We start from the raw sequence: 23,061 nt of genomic DNA, 5'->3' as shown, positions 1-23,061 counted from the left end.
ATTATTGAGCTGTGTTGGTTGTTGTTATTGGTGTCATCTCCTTAAGGGTATCATTACCATAATGAAGGAAATCATCATGTGGAAGTGCTAAAATTGAAGTCACTGCATGAATTAAATGAATTGATAAGCATATCCTAAAAAAGTAGGACGTAGGTACCTTACCGCAACTATTCAAGTGTGCATAGATACATTATGCAAAGATACAATATGAACCAGAGTAACTTTAATCATGGAGGAAACCTCCATGCTTTAATCGAGTCAAATTATTGTCAGAAGAACTCGGAAGATGTGAGTTGCCAGTCAAAAAATGTGATTGTAAAATACAACTTTTACTTTGTAACTGACAACAAGAAGGGGTCATGACTGGGTGAATAAACTTTGAACATGTACACAGGGTTCTAGTCGTGTGTCACATTAAAACATAGTTGTCAAAAATGTGTCCATTCATTTGATATAGAGCTAATGCTATTACCATATTCTATTATGTAAAATTAACTTAAAGATGCATGTCATCTGTGTGACATGTCTATGCATTCCATTTATGTATCCATCTATCTATTGCTTCATCTGTTCTTTCTTTTAGTTATCCCTTTTTCCATCTACAGTGTCAGGGTTATTTTTTATCCACTAGAAAACTTTTGGGAAAAACATTTAGAGTAGCAGAAAAAAGTTGAATTTGATTTTAAAGAATTTGCAAATCAAGTCTATACCATTGCGACACAAACAACCTCCAAAACATTTAGTTAAGATATTAATATTATTGTATTATATTATTACATATTCTGTATATCCTCAGGTATAATCCCACTTCTGATCTAATCCCACCCCTACTTTATGTCTGATTTCACAAACAGGCATATATCCCTGGGTATTAGTCCCAGTATTGACTTTTGGTCTGGATGTAGGCCTCTTCAGGCTAGTTCAGATGACTTTTTACAAAAAATGCTTACCAATCTTTTTTTCTGAACCAGGGTATTGTATATAGTCCCACCCCAAAGTTGGCCGAATTTTGTGTTCTAGTGGTGGGATTATACAATAGGATATTGTATATATATGTTGTATTTCGAACTAGATAAAAATCTACTAGCAATTTACTAGTTTGCTCTCAGTGAATTTTTTCCTGATCTATTGTCCTATTCATTTATCTATTTATCTATCTATCCATTCTTTCCATTTGCCTATCTTGTTCCTTTCAACTATCCACCTTTCTAAAAATACTTTTATGGAATATCAAAATTCCCATGTCAATTACACTAGCATTAGGTAATAATTCACAGGTAATCAGCTGGCTTTATAGTACCCTCTCAGGTATTCATGATTTAGGTGGGACCAGTTTAAACTGCAACCCCTATTTACTTTACATCTGGTGTGTAAATCAAATTCATAAACCATAATAAAAAAGTAGCATTTTTTTTATAAAACATTTTGAGCTAATGTTAACTGAATGTCAAATTAGGTGCAGCATATTTGAAAAGTATATTTCAATTAATAAAGTTTTAAAATTGGGTATTATAATTTCTGAAAAGTATGAAACAGTTTTTTTAATGAAAAATATCATTACCGTAGATTTATCTTTTTTTTCTATTTAAAATGCAACCCCCATTTACTTTACATCTGGTATGTAAATTAAATATTCATCAACCATAATAAAATAGCATTTTAAAAACATTTGAGCTAATGTTAGCTGAAAGAGTCAAATTAGGTACAGCGTATTTGAAATGCTATTTCAATTGATAAGTTTTTTGAAATTGGGAATATTCTGAATTCATGTTGCCCTTCTTTTCACAACATTTTCATAATTGCTTTATATGGTACTACTAGGAGTCTTAAGTACTGATATACAGTTTGGTTTTAGCATTAATATAATAAGTGGCACAGAAGGTTTATGAGAAAAAACATTGTCCAAAAAAAAAAACTTGTAGTTGGCATGTTAAGGAAATGCCCCTCCACTTTACCATGAGTCACCCTCAAAAGGACAGGTGTATCTTACTCACAAACAACTGGAGATATTTTTTTACAAAACCATTTTTTTTATCAGCAGAACAGAAATGGAATCATCCAATTGTCTATATCTTGTACTTGGTTTCAATTTATTGTATATCATAGGTATTAATATTTGCATAGGATGAGAAAGTTGTTTTATCAAAGCATTTATAAAAGTAATCTAATTTTATTATGATTTTATTTTACATAAAATTAGTACTAATTCTGCCTTTTTTTATTTTTATTTTTTTATTTTTATTATATATTTACGCAAATTGCCAAAGATAACCATAAGCAAATTCATTCACTATCCTTCTTAAAGGTGCAATCCTGTTCACAAGACAAACATACACAAGATGCTCTACATAAATAAAGCCTTGGGAGTGAAGTTGTAATTTGTCATTAGAAAATATCCTGAACTATGACAGGGCTTGAACCCAGGACCCTTGAATTGGTAGCCAAGCATCATAACCACAAAGCCATAACTCCACTCCTTTTGACTTAACTTCCCAGCTTACCCCCTCGACAATGATTCAAGATGGATGCATTGAATTGATTAGTTAAAGTATAGAGCAGTCAATGAAATATGTATACATTAATTCTGTTTACAGTTTAAGTTTTGTCCGATTTGCTGAGTTTAGATCTAAAAATGGATGTTTATATTTTTTCTTTCAGATGTGGATGAATGTGGTAGTTCCAACTGTGAACATGATTGTGTCAACGCGGAAGGTGGATATAAATGTGAATGTAGGAAAGGCTTTGTGTTGTCATCGGACAAACAGAAGTGTGTTGGTAAGATTATCAAACAGATTATATGGGTCCTACTAAATACCACACACAAACAGTAACACACGCAATGCTATACACGATATTACCACACTCGCCTAATCCTAAATACTTAGACGCATCTAACATCTTTAAATACTAAAATCGTAAATACAGAAAGGGCTGAGGTTGGTTAATGTTAATTAATGTAAATAATTCTTATAATTAGAGTAGTTATATTATTAACTTACTGTAGGCCTAGCAAAATGTTTAAAAGAATTATGGCAACATATAATATAAATAATATAATATGGTATATTTATTTTTAGAATTATATAACAGCTATTTTTAGATATTTTATTGATATGTCAGTTCTTTGAAACAAATGCTTATTTTAATCAAGTTTGGTGATCATTTTGCTATAATAGCTTAATTGTGTCATGCTTATTATTAGTTGTTTCCTGACACCAAGGCTACAATATTCAAATAATTCTAGGTTATAAGAAAACCTTCAATATAAAAATAAAACTGACAAAATTTAAAGTCTACAATTGACATCCATAATATAACAAGAAATATTTCTTACAAAAAACGCTGCTCGCTTATTGAAAAATATTTTTTATTTCAAATGTTTTTGAATGTGTCATCATTTTATTGTCACATAATACCGTATATTTCGGTGTATAAGTCGCACCTGTGTATAAGACGCACCCCCAACTGAGAGTAAAATATCGGTATTTTTTATATCGTCGATGTATAAGACGCACCTTATATTTCATCAAAACAATGTTTTTTTAAATTGTAATCAATATTATTGTAATAATATATTTTGTTATATCTACAACGGCGTCCTTTATTTAGGTTTTTTCTTACCTAGGCTCGACCGCGCCCAGCCTCAACAAGTTCTTTCTAACTTGTTATTCATGAGTTTCGCCGCAACATCGAGTTCATGACCGTGTGTGTAACACGACCGTGTGTGTAACACGCACGTGTGTGGGCTAGCCTCGCTCGATCATTTCGAGAGGGCGCACGTTTTCACGGACAATCGTATTCGATTAGTATCTATGTATCCGAGAAGTGTGTACGCTAGGTCCATGCTATAATCACCTGGAGAATATACTAGTCGAATACCGTACACCATGTGCCACCAAAAGAAGGGCTTGCGCTTGGGGTACGGCGATCGTGCGTATAACTCTGTATAAATAAATACTATTCCAATCGTACGACGTAAACGTTTACAAATGAAATTTTATCGGAGCGCCATAATGAACAAATCTTTTCATCATATTTAGTATAACATCATGCTAAAATGACTTGAAAACTAGGCCTAGGCAGAAGCAGGTTGCCGTTACGTTAGTTAGTTACTGTAGCTAGGCCTAGCAAACGAGGTGACGATAGCCTACCTAGGCCTATGTACAATCTGTGTGGTGAGGCATTTATGTTCGGTGTATAAGACGCACCCTTAATTTAGAGGTCAAATTTGCGTGTCAAAAGTGCGACTTATACACCGAAATATACGGTAGTTATTTTACCTGAAAAAAATGTAATTTAAAGCAACAAATACTTAAATTGTCTGTCAGACAATGGTTTTTGGGTTTCTTTTCTCTTTTTATATGTGAATAAATATTATTTTTTTGTTACAGAAGTGAATACTCAATTTCTGTCACTTTAGTTAATTTTATTGCTAAGGTCAAGTCTGGGGGTAACTTCAGCACCCTAGATATTTCAAGTGTGAAGTATCCTATTACAAACACAAACTTTAATGGACTGTTTCGATAATAATTCAATGAATATCTGACAGTGAATATACCAGAAATGCTTTGGATTTGTAATTTTAGCATGACATGTCCTAATAGACTCTTTTCCCAGACGTTTTTTGGGTCTACTGTAGCAGCTGGATTAAATAGTAGTGAAGTTTCCATTTTCGCAAAACTGTCGTCCTTAGAACTATAACTGCTGCTTGCTTTAGCTTCTGATTGAGTAGTTCTAATGGGACGTAGCGGGCTAGAGCAGCAGCGTGAAAAATCTCCCAACCAAAAATATTTATTTTATATTATAGAAACCAAAGGCACCATTTCCATTTTTTTTTTTTAAGTGGCCCACATCTGGTTAAAAAAATGTTTTGGGCCAACCTAAATGTATTAAACCAAACGCCTAAATATAATCATATAAAGGGTGGGAAGGGAGTCTAGGCTTAAATCTAAACATCAAAATAAAATGTGTCCAAACAGTTCATACAAAAAAAGATGTATGTATGTATTCTCTATGCAACATTTTGGTATCCATGTATCATATAATATTAATGATTTTTTTTTAAATTTTGTAGATGAGAATGAATGTTCACGCAATGATTTTCGATTATGTCATCACATTTGTACGAATACAGTTGGTAGCTACCGTTGCCAATGCAGGCCTGGATTCTATCTTCATCCTAATGGAAAATCATGCATTGGTAAATTATTTGATATATATCATTTTAGGCCAAAAAATGTTTATACATGTTAACAGGATGTGAGGGTGTGTGGTGCATGCAGTGTGTTGAACGTTAGAACATTGATCATCATATCGTGGGTTCCAATCCAATGCTCGTCCCAATGCTTTTGTATCCTTGGGCAAGACACTTTAGTTTTGTTGCCTCTCTCCACCCAGGGGTACAAATGGGTACCTGGTAAGGTCAAGACACCACTTTGCTCTGATTACTAGCTGCATTATGGGAGTATTTTTCTGTACATTTTCTGTTCGCTCCTAAAAATTGCTGGAGTAATAATATGTACAGCTCTTTAGGTTTCACAACATTAGCCACTCCATAATAAATCTAGAATATCGTTTTTATTATTTACTTTCTGTAGAGGATTTTTTTAAAGAAAAAATATTTTAGCGTAAACAAATGAGCCTTACAGGTATAAATTAATTTCCTTCATTATTTCAGCTTTGTTAAAACGAGGGAGCATTTGGAAATAGGAAATGTAGCAATAAGGTTATCACAAATAATCAAATTATGGACAATTGCATAACATTTTTATTTTTGTTTATAATACTTACTTTTTTATAAATAAAATTTCTCATATTAAATATTTTTTTCTGGAATCCGAAATTTTAAACTTCCTTTTTTTTGTTTGTATTTATTTTGTGATTTACAACAAATTAAAATTTTAATATTAGAAATCAAAGTGATATTTAAAAAAAAACCAACCAGAATATGTACATTGGTGACTTACTGAAGGCTCATTTACGACATCTTGTTTGTAATACTTCATAATAATTTTTTTTATAAATAAAATTTCTCATATTAAATATTTTTTTCTGGAAAAATTTTTAACTTCTTTTTTGTTTGTATGTTTTTTTTAATGATTTATAACAAATTTGAATTTTAATATTAGAAAAAAAAGTGATACAAAAAAACCCTAACCAAAATATGTAGCCTGTGACTTACTGAAGACTCATTTCCGACAGCTTATCTCAGAAATAAATTTCACATTTCAACATCTTCTCCCTCCCCAGGAAGCGAAAGAGAAAGATTCATTTAAATTGGAAGCTAATTTTGATTGACGTTTTTATTTTCAATGATATAAATTATGTCATTTCTAATTTCTTAGACTGAAAATGATTATATTAAAGTCTATGTTAAATTAAAAACTTTTCAGACTGAAAAATATAATTAATTTTGATATGCTGTCATAGTGTATCTCTTCATAAAAGTTGAAGCATAAGTACATGATAAAGATTAACGTACATGTGTGAAATTTATTATCAGATATTTTTTTTCAACATAGCAGCAAACATAGCAATTGATTAACATTTTTCTGAAGTTTCCCCGGAGTGTTATTTGTATCACAAGCTCCTTCCAGTTATCTACTTACGAGATTTCGTTTTTTTGGGTGGTAGACGAAGACATGGTAAAGACCATGACGAGTGGAACGTGTATTCCATATGTGCTATGTAACCGTCACAGTCTGCTAAACTACCGTCTTTTCAGTCTAACATCCTAAGCGCACTTATACCACCTATGAGTTGTTTTTGTTTAATAAAGAAGACAAAAAATTGTTGAAAAATTTATTTTTAACTAAAATATAAATGTTTTTATTATTATTTTGTTGGAGTCACAAATTGGTAATCACACACACACAAGCTACAATATCAATTCTGTTCTTAAAAAGTAGCAAAATATATTTAAAAGATTACTAAGTACAAGCCCTATATGCTTACTCTTATGCCAAAGGCGTCAGGAATTTAGATGCTAATAGGTCTACTGTGAATTAGATGGGATTTAAAGATATGTTTTGTCTGCTTGTGTTGGTATTTATAGAGTCTAAGGCTTTAACATAGGACTATCTGTCACTGACAGATTTATATTTAAATTGTTATTAAACCAAAGGCATCAGTTTTTTAATTGTTGCCTGGCAGCTCAACGATACCTTATCAGACATATTTGCTTTTCTTGAAATTGTTATTTGAAAAAAAAAGGAATTATAGTCGTATAACTAAAAATAGCCTTCCTGCCTGTTTAATACTGAAAATAATAAATTTCTACCATTAACAATAGAAAACTGACTTATGAGAACATACTGCAACCTGCTATCTCACCCATGTAGGGCTAACATAATAGTACATTTGATCTTTTTCTATCTAGGGCAATGGATGAACAAAGAATTCAACATATGGGACCCTAAAAACGATAGTAGTCTTGTTTACTTTATCAGTCCTTGTTCATCTCCCTATTTTGTAACACATTTTTTTACTTTTAGTTTTACCCGCATTGTTTATTGGTTGTCACGAACTCCTCTTACGTATGTTTCCGAGCGGTTGAAAATACTTTAGGAACTCCCTTGTGACATAAAAGTATACACACAAAATCCACAAAGTTGTAAAATAACTCAAAAACAAAGCTTTAATTTCAATCAACTTCAACTTTTAACAATCCAGTAAGCACTTTAAACAACAGCTTCACAATGACTTTACAATATAACATCCAACCTCTAATCCAACAACCTTCTTCAAAATAAATGCTTCAATCAAAATCCTTCTCCCACTTACAATTGTCATACTTCTCCTTATATACAATAAGTTCATAACCTTCTAGATCATTCCTTATACTTCTCATTATGATTATAGTTTCTATTAATAGCACTTCTGGAATGTTCTTGATTGTTCTTATTAATTATACATGGTTTCTTAAATCAAAACATCTAATTCTAGAATGTTCATGTAAATACTATGTTACTCTATATGTTAGGGAATGGTAATTTATTACATGGTCAATAAATGAAATGCATTTGTTTCCATCCTGGCTATATTCTGACTACAGCAATTTAATCCTTACTATTTAATTAATGTCTTGCCTGAATGTTTAAAAAAAAAATATATTGTAGATTTATTTATTTATTCATTAAACATCAAAAACAATAAAATTATACATTTTAGAACTAAAGGAATTTTATAAATATTATTGATAAACTTATTATTTTTTATGTTAACATTTTATATGCAATGAATGTCCCATTTCATTTCATTTCATTTATTTCGTCTCACATACTTATAACAAAAAATAACAAACAATAGAGAGAGACAGGATTCCCAACAGCGAACTAAATCAAACTATCAAGTGGGTCTCCAAAGCAAAACATAATCATCCAACTTCATATATCAAATTATTCTAATATATGCATCTTCCTTTTATAACTGTTTACCCCTCCCTGCTAAGTTTACATACCCCCTGGGTCCCATGACTAGGCCTACATATCTACTCACATAACATTTTGCTATGTGTTTTTCTTTTCACTATAAATAATCTAGAAATGTATAATATTTTCGTATTGATTACATCCTGTTTCTATGTTGGATGCAGCAGATAAAACTAGATTTGAATGATTTAAATTATTTTGCTAACTTTCACATTCTTACAAATCAAACATAAAAATGTTCCTCTAGATCTTTCTGCTAAATTTTAGACAAACTTTACAACTTTAACGCTCTTTACTTGAAATATTTAATATAAATTCAAAAAAAATATTTAAAAACATGTTATAGATATGTGGAGTGTCAGACAAACAAGAATGATAGAAACAGCTTAAACTGTTAAACTTGAATTTGTTATATGATAAAGTAAAGTCGGGTTTGCGGTACACCGTGTGTTTCCAATAACACTCAAGAAATGGTTGTATCGTACATTAACAACCGAAACGTCGAGACTTCTCAACCACACTTTACTTCCTATTTAACAAACACATGGTGTACCACAAACCCGACTTTACTAGTGTTTATTAACCATGCAAACCCTTTAACAATATTGTATATTTAAAAAATATTACAAGTAATTATTGTAATGTAAGCATTAGTGTTATTCCGAGAGCTTGGCACTTTCTTTCAGACTGTTTTACTTTACCATTTTGATTTAGGCTTTTTGCTTATTTTATTTGTATCTACATTGACATCTCCAGCCACTGATACCCACAGTATTGTCATTTTTTCAGTGCTTATTTTATTTGTACTACCATTGAGATCCAGCCACTAATACTCACAGCATTGTCATTTTTTCAATGCTTATTTTATTTGTACTACCATTGACATCCAGCCACTGATACCCACAGTATTGTCATTTTTTCAGTGCTTATTTTATTTGTACTACCATTGAGATCCAGCCACTAATACTCACAGCATTGTCATTTTTTCAGTGCTTATTTTATTTGTACTACCATTGACATCCAGCCACTAATACTCACAGCATTGTCATTTTTTCAGTGCTTATTTTATTTGTACTACCATTGACATCCAGCCACTGATACCCACAGTATTGTCATTTTTTCAGTACTTATTTTATTAGTATTACCATTAACATCCAGCCACTGATACCCTCAACATTGTCATTTTTTCAGTGCTTATTTTATTTGTACTACCATTGACATCCAGCCACAGATACCCTCAACATTGTCATTTTTTCAGTGCTTATTTTATTTGTATTACCATTAACATCCAGCCACTGATACCCTCAACATTGTCATTTTTTCAGTGCTTATTTTATTTGTACTACCATTAACATCCAGCCACTGATACCCTCAACATTGTCATTTTTTCAGTGCTTATTTTATTTGTACTACCATTGACATCCAGCCACAGATACCCTCAACATTGTCATTTTTTCAGTGCTTATTTTATTTGTATTACCATTAACATCCAGCCACTGATACCCTCAACATTGTCATTTTTTCAGTGCTTATTTTATTTGTACTACCATTGACATCCAGCCACAGATACCTTGTACCCACAGCATTTTTATTTTTTCAGTGTTTATTTTATTTGTACTGTTCTACCATTGACATTCAGCCACTGATACTCACAGCATTGTCATTTTTTTTAATAGTAATTTGCCTTTGGATTCAAATTATTATAAACATGATACACACATGGAATGTCAGACAGACGAGATTGAAATTAGTCTTTTGGATTTAAAGATGAATAATTTGAAAAGACTTGTGAGACAGATGTTAATCCCCAGTTAGTGTTGTTATCTTGCCTCAAACTTCCGTCTGCTAACAGTCACAGCTAAACCGGCACAACTTGTTCAAAATGAAATTTCACATATTTTTTACTGAAATTTGATGTTTATTACTGCATACCATATGAATTTACAAGCATAGAGAAAGTTTAAACTGTCCAGAGTTACTATTTTTGTTTACCTACATGTTAATACTGTACCTGAACATTTTAATGAATTATGGAAATAACAAAATAATAACAAAACTTGTTGATTTTGAAATTTCATAAAGTTATTAAGAAACTAGAACTATAAAATATGTTTATTTATATATAGTCCCAGTATTGACTGTTGGTCTGGATGTAGTCCTCTCTCTAGCCAGTTCAGATGAGTTTTACAAGAAATACTTATACCAATTATTTTTTTTTCTGAACCAGAGAGTTTCATCAGGTATATGTCCCACCCCACAAAGTCGGCCTAATTTTGTGTTCTAGAGGGGGAGATTCTATAGGATATACAGTATTTATGTTTTAATATTTATTTATTCAAGATATTGATGAGTGCCAGAATACCAATGGCCAACAACCACCATGTCATCACAACTGTAGGAATACACACGGTAGTTTTCAGTGTCTATGTCGCACTGGGTTTCAGCTAATGGAAGATGGAAGCACATGTGCAGGTAGAGTCTTCATCTAAACTTTGTAGTGGTTGGGATATCAGAGTCTTATTATATGATAGTGTTGCACCGAGTTTCTAAAGCTCTATCTATCAAACTAGTTTGACAAAAAAGTGTGATGTGCCCAAATATGGTAGTGATATTTCTAAATATGGTAGTGATATGACATTGTCATGTCCATGGGCAGATCACATTTTTTTGTCCCATAAAATTTGATAGTGTAGACAGAGCTTTAGGATTTTACCTAATTTGTATCTCTTTTTGTTATTTTACTAATAGATATTAATGAATGCGAGCAAGGCAATCGTTGCTCAGGAAGATGTGTGAATACTATTGGCTCATTTAGTTGCTCATGCGGACAGGGGTTCACCAATCAAGGATCAAGATGTGTTGGTAGGTTTCACCATACGTTTTATTGGGTTCTTTCTCAAGGGTAAGACCAATAAATGTTTATGTTTTTTGGTCTTGTTACCAAGTGGGGTCATTGTATAGGGTGCTTCGTAATAGGTAGTAAATCTTGGGAAAATACACCCATCTCTCGCTATGCAGTATGTGACAGAGACTTGATATGAACTTGTACACCAGGGTAATCCCCCTTCATGTTTCAAAATATGTACTAGATTCTTTATTGATTTAATGACATGCATGTTTTAATTGTTCTGAATTTATTTTAATCAATAGATACTTCAAAAAAAAAATTATATATTTATATTCATGTTCATTTTGTTTTGCTTTGTATTAAACTTTTCTTTCCTGAATAAATAATAATAACTAGAGGAATTACTCTGTTTTTCCTTAGATATTGATGAATGTGCGACTGTGGGTAAAGGAGGATGCACTGGAACTTGTCTGAATACAGAAGGCAGCTACTTCTGCTCATGTGGTTATGGATTTCAACTAGCCTCAGACGGCAGGACATGCCAGGGTAAGGCAAAATTTGGATAAGATAAGGGTACCAGGGGTGAATCCAGAGAGAAGTGACAGGGTCACACACTCCCCCTCCTCCACCTTTTTACTGATAAAATGGAATTATGATTATTATGAAATTATTATGAATATTATATGTTAGTTCTCCTCAGTTTAAAGATTTGCTCCTGCTGTGTGCATATTCTAAATTTAAAAGTAGAAAAAAACATTTTTTCCTACAACCTAATTTTAGATAATTACGGTAATAAATTGTTTCCCAATTTGTCTTATTTTACCTCATTTAGGAAATTTAATATAGATATTAATTTGATTTTAATTTTCATGGTTAAATTAAGTTTAACAAATGGTTTATGTAAATATAAATTTATCTCAAATGGGAATAATTTATATAAAGTTTGTAAAGCTGGTTGCCAAGAATAGCCATATTTGCAAATTTGATGTGAAGTATAATTTGATCAAAAACATATGTAACCTATTGAATGTCTAGCCGAATTTAGTCATTTTATATTTAGATTTAAATCATTTTCCTACTTTTTTTTAGCCTATTGCAGTGAGTTTACAGGATATGTTTAGGCTGCAGTATTCAATCTGGACAAGTGAGCTGTAGATTACTAGCCTACTTGCCATTTTGCTACTAGCCCAAAAAATGTTTGATTGTAGAAACAAATTTAGATATTAGTATAACTTTCAAATAGGTTACCCAGTATGTTATATAGCAACATTCAGCATCTGTAGTCTTTTATCTCTGTCTTGAAATTGTAATACAACTTTATTACTTTCATTTTCATGACGAATGCATTAGCTGTCTCAATGGACATCCAATGGCTGAGCCTTCAGGGGAAAAGAACTCCCTAACCTACTGAATTGTAGGACAAGAAACAGTTGTATGCTATGTAAACCTTTACATGTTGTTATGTCTCCAATTTGTCTCTGTTTAATCTCTCGCCTTTTCCCCCACTGACCTATTGACTCATCAAAACCCTTCCTTTATTTCCTAATTTTTTATAGAACAATCGGTATAAAAATCAGTAAAAAAGATATTTGGAATTTGTTGTGGAACAATTTCTTTGGCAAAATGACTCTATAGGCATAACATATTTTGATGTCAAACAGATCCATTACATCAGAAGAGTGTCTTTAGGGTCTGTTTCTGCTGCATAGCGTCGAATAGACCGTTTATTTCAGAATAGATTTAAAATACAATTTCAGCGGCTGTTAATCAAACAACCATTATTTTTCGTTGCAACTGAAAGTTGCACAGCAATAACCAGTTAACAGGAGTTCTAACACTGAAAAATTTGTCGTGTTTCTGCTCCAAAGAATAATTATTAACCAGTTATTTTTTGCAGCAGAAACAGGACCTTAGGGATACTATATTGAGTGACCAAGCCATAATATCAGCATAGGTTCAATGCCATATTGTTGGTGGTACTGTAGAACAAGTCGTGTCTTGTTCCACTGTCCCTTGTACACTTCTGCCTGTGTGCGCTTTAAAAAACCGAGTGCATTTTCGAAAAGAGTTATGGTCCATTTCAGCCCCTGTCATTAATCAATGAGCTGAACAACCCTACCAGTTCAAACACCTTGTTATGGAAGCCACGAATCTTGGGCTAAAAATGGCTAACTGTAGTGATAGTATAATACTATAGTAACTTTTATTACTACCAACATAGCTAACTGATAAACTGATAAATACCATAATAGAGAATAAGAATGATTTAGGAAGTCTACAACTACATAAGAATCTACAGTACACTACACTTGCTTTTAAATCACCAACATAGAATGTAAAATAGGCTACTAATGACACATATTTGGATGTTTGACAATCTTTTATAAGAAATTATTTAATAGATTCTGTCAGTCAGTCAACCTATCAATCATTAATTCATTTTCAAATCACCCATTGAAGTATAAAGCAATTGAAAGATGTAATTTTTGGTTGAGGGTATTGACCCTGTTTTATCTCCGTAGTACATTTAATTTTTGCAATATTAAAATGTCAATGTCTTGGAACTATCGTTTTCTTTCTTTAACAATTTTAAAAATATGTTTTTAAATATTTAAAATATGGTACAATTATGTGGTCCAAGATGAATTCTATGTTTTTATATGCACAAAAATGGTTTGCTGTCAACTACCATCAAAATGTTCACAAAAAGTGAATGCAAAAAACGCCAATTTCATTAGCTTGGTCTCCTTTTCCGTTCCCCAGTTATTTTTTTTACTGTTTTTTGAAAACTACTTTTTAAAACAATGTTTAAATATACATTTTTATATTGATATAGAATAGAATAGCAGGAAAGAGTGGGTTGAATGATAGCAGGTGCTGATATCAAATTTACATGTAGTTTTGTTCATGGCCATACAATCACATACATTCATTTCTGAGAACAGTTTATGTACTTACTTTAGATATTTCGGTATCAATATTATACACATCAAATTATATAATATTACCACCTATAAAATGATAAACATATGATTTTTACAATTTTCGTCATCTATCCTCTTACACTGGATTAATAAATTATTTATATATATATATATGAACGGTAGTATAAGTAAATTAAACATAAAAAACTTAATATAGAAGAATTGATGAGTAACCATTTACACACAACCCAAGTCCCCAATGCAGCCTTTCAATGCTTATTTATTCATGAAAGCTAGTTATATGTAAATTAAACATTAAAATAAAATAATATAAAAGAATTTATGAGTAACTATTTACAAACCTCGGACACAACACCTGTTTTTCCAATGCGATCTTTCAAAGATTATTTATTGACAAAATCTAGTTATAAGTAAATTAAACATAACAAAAAATACTATAAAAGAATCTATGAGTAACCATTGACAAACCTGAAACACCAGCCGTGTTTCCAATGTGCGGGCTTTCTAAGACCTCAAATACAGGTGTCTGGTTTTTTTTTTAGGATTTTCAAACCTATTTCAACTTTTAAGATTTCTATTTTAACTGAAAGTATCTTTACCATATGTTTGATGAACTTTTATACTGGGAGTGTGTTTCATGTTACAGTTTAGCTTGTAATGTAAACTTTCTCTTTCACTTTCCTCCAAGGCTTAGAAGAGTATTATGAAATAAGATCATCTTGTTAACTAGCCAAGCATTCTAGTCCCGTTCATAATACCGGTGTTTTCATTCCGGAGGCAGTTATGTTGATGATGTTAGAAATAATTAAGTTAGTGTTTAAGTTTAATTTAATGTCGCAGATACGTCTTGAAAAGTAGAGAGCCAGAGTATTCAGGGAAAAAAAAGTCTGTTTAATACTCTAATTAATTTTTTAAATTACAGCACAACTTGAAAGTGGCAATAAATCAATACTTTTTTCCAACAAATTGTCATGCTTCAGTAGAAAATATGTTATCTTCACCCTCTCCCCTACCCCCTAGTAGGTTAAGTCTTTTAAAACTATAGGGCTACACAAAATTGAAATGTGGAGTGCAAACTTAACTTGAACTTATTTGCCCACCAGCAACATATCTCTCTTTATGATGTTTATTGTAATACAGTTATTAATTACAGTGGAAATCAATAAAAAACAAAAAAAAAAACTTTGGTTTAAATGTTGTAAATTATCAGTGAAAAGCCAATTTTTACATTAGGCGAATTTTTTCGCGCGAATCGAAAGCATCAGCTTATACACATGCATATTTATGTGTTTCAATCTTCCAAATCCCTCTCTATGCATGTGTATAGGCCGAGGCTTTCAATTCACGCGAACAAATTTACCTAGTGGAAAATTGGCTTTTCACTGATAATTTACAACATTTAAACCATTTTCCAAATTGTTTTTATTCACAATAGTGTACTAATGTATAAACACCATAGCTATGTTAATATCCTTAGGGATGTGGTCATGTGTGTTTCCCCTTGCAATGTCAGGTAGGGAACACGCTGTACCACTCATTATTCCCACAGGAAACCTAACTCACTGCCATATTTCAATCACTAACCACATTTTAGAAGATTGCTAAATTAAGCATGATTTATTTCATTGTCTTGCCAACTTTTTTTTTTTCATAGAATTTCCAAGAATGGATTTAAAAAGCTAGTTATAACAAGTGAATTTTAGATACTTTTATGTACATTTGCGGATTTTGTAAAATGTTATTCAACAAATTTTTTTTTCAAAACAGATTTATGATTTTTCTTATTGGTGGCTCACAACAATGTGCATTAACAAACATTTTCCTAACGCCTTTTTTCCCGTCGAGATGAAATTTCAAATCGTTGAAAATGAATAACGATAATCAAGTTAGACCGCTAAAAATGTGAACATTTTTACACGATCGTTCTTGGTTTCTTGGTTCTTTCGAGCGTTGCTGGAACATGCAAAGCCAATTCCGGCTACGTAACTGAGTTCAACTGCAACGATTGCAGATTTTAAAGATTTATAACATTGATTTTTACCCCTTTTCCTTTAAAATTGTTGAATCCGGTCAATTCAACGCAACTCGCTGCAACTCAATATTTACTGGAAAACAGGCTTAAACATTTGCCAGAGTGATTCATACAATAAAACCAATGGCTACAGTAATTATATTTTGTCAACATTATAAAACCTTATGCACATTTACTAAATCTTTTGAATAAAGTAAATTTACACATCACCTTTTTCATTATTTTATATTTTCAAGCAGAGTAAATTTATGAATTAAAATCAGTTAAGATTATTGTCAAAGTATGATACAACTTTTCCTAAATCTGATGTGCAGTATCTTTAGTATCGCCATAGAGATATTTATAATATCTCTATGGTATCGCTAAAATTAGTTTCTAAGAGACTGTTATGTGTCACCATTTATTTAAAGCTATATTCATTGATCTATGTGATAAGGATGCTAAATTCTAACTTTATTAACCACACCACAATCATCAATTACCATTTGTATGAGTAATGTTTCATGAATGTTGGCATTTTATATAATATTCGTTGTTTCCATAGACAGCAGGCTTAGACAGCAACAGATGAAATGGCTTCTGTCCTTCATTTATGGATTATTATAGATATTATAATCATAAGAGTCTAGTCACTCTGAAAGGTTTTATATTAGTATCCAGCAATTTCCATTGTTTCTGTGTACAAAAATAATTAAAATGCCATATATGCTGTATGATTTACAAATTAATTTTAAGAATTCTTGAATTTTTACAATTGGTATTTAGTATCAGTGACATTCAGCTTAAATGTACAATACAGGAATAATTAAGAATATATCCTGACAGTTTGGGATCCCACAGTGTTGTATTAAATGATGTTTAATAACATGGAACTATCTTATATTATAGTTCCATGTTAGTAATAAGGAATACCTCAATATTTAGGTGCCTGTGGCCGTATTCACCATTCACACTTAGACTAAGGGAAACACTTACCAATAAAAAAAAATCTCCTATCTACTGTAAGTGAATACAATTTAAGGGAAATAATACGGACACTGGTTCTGTATTCTCATTTTCAAGTTAAAAATATATTTTGTTTTAGATGTAAATGAATGCAGTACTTATGGCCAGCAAGTATGTGAAATGGGATGCAAGAACATGGACGGTTCCTTTCATTGCCAGTGTCCAGATGGCTATAGACTACACTCAAACAAGCGCAATTGCTTAGGTAGGTCTTTGTACAATTTGTTGTTGTTTGGACTGATTGTAAAGCCGTTCATTCTATATACATACTGTACATGAATTATAATGTACTTGATACACTATTAGAAAATAGTAGGGGATGGTCTCCCAGTATGCAGATCATGGGTTCTCTCGCAGTGGCATAACACTGGGGAAAAAGGCCTCTGGTTTAGCACTCCTACATTTTGTTGCAAGTACATTTATCATTTGATTGGATTTAATTTGTTTGCAGATGTTGACGAATGTAGAGAAATGCCAGGATTATGTCATTACCAATGTAAAAATACTCGTGGGTCATATGAATGTCTTTGTCCTACTGGAATGAGATTGGCCGCTGATCGCAAGATGTGTAACGGTAAGTCCATTGTTCATGGAGAAATATCTCAACTTATTTCTCCATAGTATGCTTAATAACAATTACACAAACCAACAGTGGTGTTGGTAGTTTGTGAGTGAGACACCCAGGGGATATTCTGCACTTCCCCATATTTTTCCACACTTTGTGCTACCACGCCCACAAAGATATAACCCATAAATGCGGCACCTCCCAGAATGGAAATATTTAAAGTGACCCCCGAGGTGAGATACCTACCTGTAGAGTTATAATACAGTAGGAATCTTATAAAGTAGACAAGACTTTTTTTACTACCTAACCTGTCTCAACCTAATCAATTCAAATGTGGGGCAAACATGTATGATTGTTTTTTTTTTCAGATATTGATGAATGCGAAGGAATTCATGAATGTGAGGGCGAATGTCAGAACACGATTGGTAGCTATCAGTGTTCATGTGAAGGGGGCTTTGTCACTGGAAGTAGAACAAGATGCCAACGTAAGAACCACAAAAAATGTTTTATGTGATAATGATCAATAGGTAACGTGATAGCATAGGGTTAGATTAAATCACAATACTAAATTATTACAGTATTAATAATCAACAAGAAATAATTGTTTTATTTAATTGTATAGGTACCAAACACTGTACTCCTGATATCTGTGATCACCATTGTACAGACACTGCCAACGGATACCGCTGTCTCTGCCGGTCAGGCTACCAGCTTGAAGCTGGTGGTAGAAATTGTAGAGGTACAACATTAATTACAATAATATTTGCATGGTATAGTACCACATCATCATAGTCAGCCACATTTAGTCCAGTGCTGAATAAAAGTCATATCGCTTCTAAATGTCTCAATAATCACCTTTTCTCTGATACTTGTTGAAGTATCCCTAATATTGTTGGATTTTATCCACTGCTTCTTTTGCTTTCATTGGCATTCAAACTGTCAGTATTTTTCGTTATCTGTTTCAAAATATTATATAACAAATCAAACATAACATTCAAAGTATTTTTTTCTAGACATAAATGAATGTTTATCCGTGTCCAAGGGAGGATGCCAACATGAATGTCGTAACACTCTTGGCAGCTACTACTGTACATGCCGTCCCAACTATCGGTTATATTACGATCGACGCCGTTGCATCCCGCTATCTAGTTGTACTAATTGTAACCAGCAACAGTGTGCTACAGGATTTACCAAAGATGATAATGACAGATGTGTTGGTGAGTCTTTAAAAGTGTACGGTATAAAGTTCTGTCTACACTTTAAAAATTTATGTGACAAAAAAATGGGATGTGCTCATATATGGACACGATGGTGTCATATCAGTACCATATTTGGGCTTATCACTACCATATGTAGGCAAATCACACTTTTTTTTGTCAAATTAGTTTGATAGTGTAGACAGGGCTTTAGAGGTCACTGGAGGTTTTTTAAAGATTTGTTATAATGCACTCTTTTCTTTTTTAATCTCCCCAAACAGACAATGCTCTTTAAGCTCTGTCTACACGCTCAAACTTTATGTGACAACAAAATTGTGATGTGCCATGATGATGTCATATCACTACCATATTTAGGCACATCACTACCATATTTGGGTACATCACATGACAGGGGTAGAGATGGACTAGTACATTGGAGTAACCTCCCACAAGTCCTTATCTGAGAAAACTTCAAAGAGAACTTTGAACCTGCGCCAATTTTATGGCTATGACTTACAGCCACTCTACTCGATAAGTGCAGTGTTGAGTGTACATATTTGGATAATGTGTGCTTTCAGAACACGTAATGTGTAAAAATTAGTATCTTAAAGAGTCTTCATTTGAGCTGTGTCATTGTTAACAGGCGAAAAAATAACTGACGTATTTTGGCAGAAAAGACATCATGGTTTAGCTTAATCCACACCTGCTCACAATTTCAACTCAGTAGGCCACACAGGTCATTCCCCTATTATTAGTTGGTTTTATTATTTATGGACATTTTTCAATCCACATTATACAAGACACAATGATACAATAGGGAGCATTTGCGACAACCGACAACCAACTATGTCATGTTAGTTAGTTGTGCGTATGTGGAGATAATGCAACGCGTGTCCTCGCTCCTTAGCTCTGATGGTTTCTAGGTCCAGGCAATGACAGTTGACACACTGATTGACCTGACCTATTTTGGTATTTGCAAATCGAAGTGCTGAATTATCATTTTATAATTAAATGTATTTTTTTTATTGTAAAGATGTTGATGAGTGTTCTAACACTGCATCGACCTCAGCATGCAGTAATCGATGTGTCAACACTGTTGGTAGCTTCTACTGCTCATGCCCAAGCGGATACAAACTCCAGCCAGATAAACGTACATGCCGATCAGGTACAGTAAATTAAGCCTTTTTGTGTATGTGGGAAATTTGAAATAAATTGAAACCTGCTTCGCTGTGAGGCATTTGTTCTTGTACTTTCTTTATCTCAACTTTCAGATGATACATTTTGGAGTTATCATATGTGCTAAACTGCCTTTTGCATATGAGTGTGCTTTTTATAGTAAATATTACTTGAATTGAGTCAAAATTTAAAATAATTATTTTAAAGTTTAATAAAATCAGCAATGTTATAAAGTTCACTTTAGGTTATTTCATTCTGTTGAAGGATACTGTATCTTTTATAGTGCCATAATTACACTCCACCAGGGATTTTAACTCAAGGTCTGTACCATGTCTTATACCCGCAATGTGTTATATTAATCTATGTGTATAGATTATGACAACTATTTAATACAGTTTATCTCTTGTGATTCCCCATATAGACAATACAATAATTTTTGTTTTTCCAATTTTATACATCTGAAATAAAAACGTTGAAATAAATCTTTATTTCCTTTTAGCTGGACCTGTCTGTCGCCAACCATGTCTTAATGGAGGGACATGCATTTACCACAGCCAATGTGCAGGAGGGCGCTATTGTATGCTTACCCAGTGTGTTTGTCCTAGGGGATTCAAAGGCAGGCAGTGCGAGAGAGGTAAGTCTACAGGACACATAAATGTATATATATATGTATTATGGATGCATATACTTGTATACAGTAGTTTATATTAGGTTTTAATTAACTTACGTTTGTTACATGAACAGATTAAAGTTAACATCAAATTTAAAAACCTTTATTTTTGGAAGAAATCCTACATATAGTACGTTCTTAATAACTTAAAATGTCTTAGTTACTCCCCAGAAGACATTCACAGCATGTTTTCTCTGAAAATGAAAACTCAGACAGTATGTTATGTATGTGTGTCATCTTTAGACTATTCATGTCAAAAAAAAATGTACATGTGTCTTCGAAAGGATCTTTTTTATGTATCAACTTGAGCGGTCTCTGAATTTGTTCATATACTATCAAGCACTGCATTTACAGAATGCAGGTTGTTGTCACATATCAAAGTGAATTATAAATATACAACTGAGATTGATGTGATTCCCTAAGCTAAGGTTATCCATCAGTTTAATAAGAACTCTGTAGGGTGTTCATATCCTAGTTGCATCAAGGACTTTAAAAAGTTTGCCGATTACTGATCATAGTTTAAGAAGTGTAGGTTAGACCATATGATCAGTAATCGGCAAAGTAGTTTAACAGGTTTTTTATTTTATTATTATTATATATACCATTTCTGCCTTTATCTGTAATTTTAACTCATTCAAATTCTTACTTATGTGATTAAAATATAAGTAGTGTATATTTTACGCAATGCCCCATGGAATATTGATCCAGTGTGTTGTGGGTAATGATTCATGTTAGGAGCTTCTGAGCAATGTCCGATCATTCGATCTATTACTACTGTGTTATATCATATACTCGTATGATTAATGTATGAGAAAAGTTGTGTGTTTCTGAAGAAACAGTATTAATAATAGAAATAAAGTTAAATTACCAAGCTGAATAAACAGAATATAATTTGATTTTAAATTTGTTCAAAAATGTATTGTATTGAATATACATTTATGACTCAACTCTGAAATTTCACATTTATTATATGAAAAAATGTTTAGATAATTTTCCTCTTTTGTTATTGTATAGATTAACATTATCTGTTATCAGTAAGAAAAAATAGATACAGTAAAGCACAAAGAATAACAATAAATCAAAACAGTCAATCAAAGTAGATTGTTTATCTAGATAGGAGGAGCTAATCTGTTAATGAATATAGGCATGGTACTGTATTGTTTGAATTACCTATTGTTCCTGTAGCCAAAGAAGCTTTGCAATTCTAGTCTAGCCATAGATTGCATTCCAAACCTTCAATTAGGAAATTCTGCAATTTATTCTAAACTCATATGTTATCCTGTGATCCTATATTTCTTTGTTGTCATTTAAATTTGTAGGGTACATAATTTTGTTCTAATCAAAGAAAGTGAAAGTTTTAATTACTGTAATTAAACTTGCTCTTTACAGGATCAAGCCAGTGTAGCCCTCCGTGTTCCAATGGTGGAAGTTGTGTCTCTGGGTCATGTCGGTGTCCAGATGGTCTTACTGGTAACATTTGTTCATTAGATGTTGATGAGTGCGTCCGCAACCCAAACTACTGTGAGCACGTCTGCACCAATACCTTTGGTAGTTTCCGGTGTCAATGTCGACAGGGATACACATTGAATTCGGATGGAAGAACTTGTAAAGGTAGGGCATATTTATTTGCAGTTTTATTTTAATTATACTGAATTTAATTTGCAAAGAATTCAAAGGCGTATACTGTAATAGGAAGTAACAAATGTAACCTCATTCTATTGTAAAGATAGAGCAAGCCAACACCTAACATTACACTCCACATTCTAACAATGGTACAGTCCATAATGGGTGGTTATTGTCAGATTTCCGCATATTCACATAAAAAACAAAATTTATTTTTTTATAATACAAACAAAAATGCTATGGTAATCACTCAAATATATTGATAGCTAAAACAAGTCATCTTGAAACAATAGAATGAAGAAAATAATCAACTTATTATTCCTTTATTAAAATTTTTCCTTGTAACCTTCTTAGAAATTGGTTGTGTTCCACCTTGTATGAATGGAGGTACATGTGTAAATGGCAGATGTGATTGTTTATTTGAATGGACGGGACCAACCTGTCAACAAGGTAACTGACTAATACAAGCCTTTAAACAATACATTTTTGTTTTAGTTTAGAATGATTTAGAATTGTTCACTGTATGTAAGTCCAGTAGTATTCAGAGAATTAAATAAATATTAAAAACAAAA

The 23,061-nt window shown here is 32.3% G+C and overlaps 1 protein-coding gene across 1 annotated transcript in view; it reads left to right on the top strand.

Annotated features, from left to right (window-relative positions):
* The window catches only part of LOC140057617 (uncharacterized), a 98,624-nt gene that overhangs the window by 20,015 nt on the left and 55,548 nt on the right, over positions 1-23,061 (top strand). The window contains exons 7-20 of the mRNA XM_072103334.1: positions 2,659-2,775; positions 5,075-5,200; positions 10,770-10,901; positions 11,178-11,291; positions 11,698-11,823; positions 17,339-17,464; positions 17,711-17,833; positions 18,193-18,309; positions 18,447-18,563; positions 18,838-19,041; positions 20,054-20,185; positions 20,696-20,830; positions 22,256-22,477; positions 22,844-22,939. Coding sequence (XP_071959435.1) covers positions 2,659-2,775; positions 5,075-5,200; positions 10,770-10,901; positions 11,178-11,291; positions 11,698-11,823; positions 17,339-17,464; positions 17,711-17,833; positions 18,193-18,309; positions 18,447-18,563; positions 18,838-19,041; positions 20,054-20,185; positions 20,696-20,830; positions 22,256-22,477; positions 22,844-22,939 — 1,887 coding nt within the window. The remainder of the gene's footprint in view (positions 1-2,658; positions 2,776-5,074; positions 5,201-10,769; positions 10,902-11,177; positions 11,292-11,697; positions 11,824-17,338; positions 17,465-17,710; positions 17,834-18,192; positions 18,310-18,446; positions 18,564-18,837; positions 19,042-20,053; positions 20,186-20,695; positions 20,831-22,255; positions 22,478-22,843; positions 22,940-23,061) is intronic.

This window comes from Antedon mediterranea, chromosome 8, assembly GCF_964355755.1.
Source record: "Antedon mediterranea chromosome 8, ecAntMedi1.1, whole genome shotgun sequence".
Taxonomy (NCBI): domain Eukaryota; kingdom Metazoa; phylum Echinodermata; class Crinoidea; order Comatulida; family Antedonidae; genus Antedon; species Antedon mediterranea.
Note: the sequence above shows the minus strand (reverse complement) of the source record. Positions and strands in the feature narration are given on the sequence as shown.